The 5000-nt window shown below is 41.3% G+C and overlaps 1 protein-coding gene across 1 annotated transcript in view; it reads right to left on the minus strand.

Moving 5' to 3' along the window:
* The window catches only part of lama1 (laminin, alpha 1), a gene marked incomplete at both ends in the record, with an annotated part of 68561 nt that overhangs the window by 25575 nt on the left and 37986 nt on the right, over window positions 1-5000 (minus strand). The window contains 4 exons of the mRNA XM_080054925.1: window positions 185-337; window positions 476-617; window positions 907-1067; window positions 4297-4515. Coding sequence (XP_079911051.1) covers window positions 185-337; window positions 476-617; window positions 907-1067; window positions 4297-4515 — 675 coding nt within the window. The remainder of the gene's footprint in view (window positions 1-184; window positions 338-475; window positions 618-906; window positions 1068-4296; window positions 4516-5000) is intronic.

The following is a 5000-nucleotide window of genomic DNA, read 5'->3' on the forward strand; positions in this document are numbered from 1 at the left end:
CCCACAGAAGTTCTCTCTGAACAGAGTCAAATGCTTTGGAGAGGTCGACAAAAGCTATAAAAACATCCTGAAGTTGCCGTGCTGTAAAGATCATGTCGACCGTACTCCTGCTTTTTCTGAAGCCACATTGTGATTCAGGCAGCATTGACTCTGTGATGTTACTGACCTATCTGTTCAGCATCACCTTAGCCAGGACCTTACCAGCCACAGCCAGTAGTGAAATACCCCCACTATTGCCACAGAAAGCCTTATCACCCTTGTTCTTATACATTGTGACAATGTTGGCATCTTTCCATTGTTGAGGAATGTTCTCTTCAGTCCAGACTTCAGTGATATACTGATAAAGAGTGTTAGTACATAAAGGAGCTCAGCTGGGATCTTGTCATTTCCAGGAGACTTGTTGTTCCTGAGGGAACAGATAGCTGACTGAACCTCAGAAAAGCTTGGTGGCACACAAACACAGACACACACTCACCAGGTTTAGAGCGAGAGAGGAGGCAGTGTGGGCGATCGAGGCGTCCTGCTGCGCCATTGCAACGCGCCCTGTGATGTCATCGTCCAGCTGAGCCAATCGGCTGCTTTCATTCAGAGACGAGTTACAGACTGAGGAGAGAGAGCTGAGAGACAGACAGACAGACAGACAGACAGAGGGTTAGACAGACAGACAGGGGAGGGATAAACACACATACTGTATGAACATTAGTTTATAATGTGAAACTTTTACGTTTTTAGCTTTTTAAAATAAAGGTTAATACAAATAAATAAAACACAGTTACACACAGACACACACACACACAGACACACAGACACACACACACACACACACACACACACACACACACACACACACACACACACACACACACACACACACAGACACACACACACAGACACACACACACACACCTCTGCAGGTAGCCGGCCTGCTCTGTCAGTAGCTGTGCGTGGCTCTCTGTTCGGTAAACCGCCTCCAGAGCGTCAGTCCGTCTCAAACCGACGACCAAACCGTCGACATGTTCCTTCAGCAGGGGGCGCCACTGAGACAGGGCATCACTGTAAGACTCCACCTGCTGGAAGAAGAGAAGGGTTAGCATTATATATACACAGACACAGACAGACAGACAGACTGACAGACAGACAGACAGACAGACAGACAGACACTTACACTGTTAGCCCGGATGTTATATCTACGTAAAATATTTATTAGAATGTACTTAATGATTTGAGTTTTATTGCATAACTAATACATGTTAGTATATTGTACTTTTTTGTAGACATAGTTGTATGTGTGAATGATTTTAAGTTGAATGGCTTGACATTTTAAAGTTTTAGTCATGGTCACCTGCATTTTTAAGTTTTAGACAGTCTGTTGAGATGGAGCCTATTTTTTCAAACATTCAGACATGCGCAGATCACGTACTTGGCCGTGCTACGTGACTCTCACTCTACGGAACATGGTTGGAGAGGAGGTGGTGCAGCTGGTCCTCGCTTTAGAGGCTACGGTTATTTTCATCGGACTTATCGTGCTTCTTGTTCTCTGCACACTGCTGTGGTGAGTAACTATTTTATCCCTGTGCAAACCGTGTTGCTATCTTGTTGTAATAGCCTAATGCACGAGGTTTAGGCCTACGTTAGCTCACTGCTAGTCGCGGAGCTAGTTAGCTTACTTGCAACTGTTGCTGATAGCCAACCATGCTGTTAAGTAGTTTAGCATCATGGTCGGAGCTCAACTCAACTTTGATAACGTAATTTTGATAAACATGTGCCAGAAGATTCAAAAGTAACCTAATATTAATGCAGCATATGGAGTGTTTCCCCCAGCATTTATTTAAAAAAAAATGTCATGCTGTAGCGCTGTGTATATCCACGTGCAGATGATGCAGGCCCTTAATCACGTGTGTCGGAATAGCTTAAAATGAGTAAAACGTAGGTCTACCTTAAAATGGTTATAGATAGTATTAGTTATGTGATTTATATGATTGTGTGTCCTAAGTAGGCCTACCAGCTTTTTACATTTGTCTGTGGAAAATGAATATAGTAAATTGCTGCGACACAATTACTTAAACCATACAATTATGTGACTTGAGAGATTCTCATTGATTTTTTTTTTTATTATTTTTTTATAGCTGAATAGTCTTCGTCGTTTTCAATGTATGCACTACATTGAAGCAGCGCGATCCGCCTTAACTTCAGCGCAACCTCGGCCATGGCAGAGCGTCCGTCTCCGAGCCCCTCTCCCCCCTAAAGTAAAGTCAGTCCCCGCTCCGCTCCACTGAGTCACCGTCAGCTCGACGGTCCTTTTTATCAAAGCTCTGAACGTGAAGCTCATCTCCCATCTCTCTTAACGCTGACAGTTTCTGTCGCCATCAGCTTTCAATAATAGATTAAATCGACTTGATCTGCAGATAATTCGCCTTTTTAGTTCATACAATGTATTTGTAACTGAGATTTCAGTAAAACATTATTTTTGTGCATATAGATTAGCCTACTTGTCAATTACTATGATGTGTTCTGCTATGCCTATTTTCCCCCTTTTTTTTACTTTCTGATAGTCAATGTCTTTAATTCAAAGGGATGTTGTCAACATTTTACTTTCTCGCATGTTATGTGTGGAAAAAAGTATTATGGTAGAGCATTTAATACGAGTTTAGCTTTGACCCAAAATGTTGTCATTCTTTGCTGTCCTTGATATCCATATTTCATTACTGGGCACTGTGTGGTTAAGGCCTCATATCTTTCACCTGCACTTAAAACAACATTTGAGGTGTAATGATGATAGTGTGTACTTTTGAATAGTTGCCTAAAATGTTTGTGTTCTTCTTAACTACCTCCTATTCAGGCTCAAACAGAGGGTGACATCCCAAACTCCCCAAATTGATCCAAGCAGTTAAAGGTATGTCAGCTGTGCTTCCACATTTAACAGTTATACTCAGTATTTGTATGTATTTTTTTAGTCGGAGTAAAAGTTTTAAGCTTTCTGTGCCACAGTTGGATTACATCGAAAGCAAATACATTTTAGAAAAGGAAAATTAATTGATTCCTTCAACAGAGTGGTGGGGGAAAAAAACTTCTTTGATGCACGTGACCATTTCTCTCCGGGCCTGATGGACCTCTTCAGGAAGAAGAAAGGTTCCACCGGACAGCTTTTGACTCAACTCTTTAGTTAGACAAAGGTGGGTTCATTTGACTACTCTCTCTGTTCATCCTTGCTCCTATCTATTCAGTCTGTTCTCTCTTCTTCTCTTTTCTCCACAGTTTTTTATTTCCTCTCATCTCCTCTCCTTACTTTTTTTAACATCTGCTATTGTACTCTTCTATACTTGCAGTCCTGAAAATGCACAATTTAGCCATAAAAGATGGTATGTCAGTTCTGGAATTTATTTGATAAATACATGTGAATATCCCAGCAAACTGTGTTGTACTGTTCACTATCTTCTAGACAACACATCCAACGGATATCAGGTGCCTTTGCCTTCGGGGATTACCTGTCATCTTGGGGGATGATCCTTCTGCCTTTTTCAAGACCTGCTCTGTAAGTAATTGTTGTACATTTAGTTCATTTAATTTAGTTTGTTAATGAGGACTTGTTTATTAATTCTCAGAATCATTTAATTGGCTTTCAGTATTTCCCAGACTTAGACTTGTTTTTTATGGACAAACGCATTTTAACAAAGATTTTCGTGTATCTGCGTTGTTTATTTATGACATAGCTGAAACTGGAAAGATTTGACTTTTGAAAATGAGCTCAAATTAACAATGGACATCATTTTGATCTTGGGTTCTTGCTTCTGTCTTTTACTTTGTGTGTCTGTCAAATCATTTTCTAGCTAGTGTGCCATCGAATAAGGTTTGGTAGATTGGCAGCTAAGGAGAGCTAACCCACTTTTAAGTCCAAGTTCTGAAAAACCTCTCCCAGAAACTTATGTTGTATGACTCCCTTTTAATATTTATCCACATGTACACACACACACACACACACACACATACACACACACCCCCCGTACTGTCAGTGGTTAAAAGTTGCACTCATGTCAACTGAAGGTTGGTAATAGCTCCTTGGCTACCAAGCTACAAAATCATTCATTTTAATGTACATATCCAATATGGCAGTTGACAAAACGTCCGTTTAAGACCAGTATTGTTTTAATAATAATTTTCAGTGCCGTTTATATTGTACAAAGCTTTTCATTATAAACATTCAGAGGTACTTTTGGGTGACAAACACAGCATTAGCTCACTATGTCCTCTCCCTGTGAATCTGTTTCTTGTTAGGATGTGGACGACAATGACTCCTACAGCCAAACTCCAGTGGGGATACTCAGCGTCGATCAAGAAAATCCTCAACTCAGCCCTTCCGGAGTAGGAGTCGTCTTGGAGGGGAGTGTGGTAGTGGAAGATCTGGCCAACCTTCCTCAAGACTTCTGTGCCCTTTTCGGACTGATTTATGCCCTTCACCTGGACTATCCTAAGTACATGAAGAACACTTTCCACTTCATCCAGCATGTAATGCTCAACCTTGGAAGGAATGTGATAGGGGGCAGGGGTGTTTTCGAGCTCTAGGGCTTACACTTTTATAGTAACATGTTCAGAGTTGGGAATAACGCCGTTTAAAATAACGGCTTATATTGTTTTGATGTGTTTTATTCAGTGTGGATGACATTTTAACTGTCAGTTAGCGCCGTCACGTCAGTCAGCCGGAGCGCCTGTTTAGGGAAGTTTCTTTTTTGTTCTCTCTCTGTTGTGTGAGCGTGCACGTTCCCGCAGTAACCACCTATCAATCCACGGTTGAAACGTGCTCTCCCTGAGTTCTTTTGCATCGCCCTTGTGAGTAAGTGCATTGAGTTTCCCGATCTCTATAAATTATCATTTATGCACGTTATTAAACGGCCGTGGTTCGCCGGTTGCAACAGCTGTTTAGCGTGTCATCATGAGCCGAATATTGCTATTGTTATTTTCCTGGGATCTGTATGCTGCTGTGCATGTTAAAGAAGGAAATAAAC

Source organism: Ammodytes marinus (assembly GCF_949987685.1).
Source record: "Ammodytes marinus genome assembly, contig: scaffold_40, whole genome shotgun sequence".
Classification (NCBI taxonomy): domain Eukaryota; kingdom Metazoa; phylum Chordata; class Actinopteri; order Uranoscopiformes; family Ammodytidae; genus Ammodytes; species Ammodytes marinus.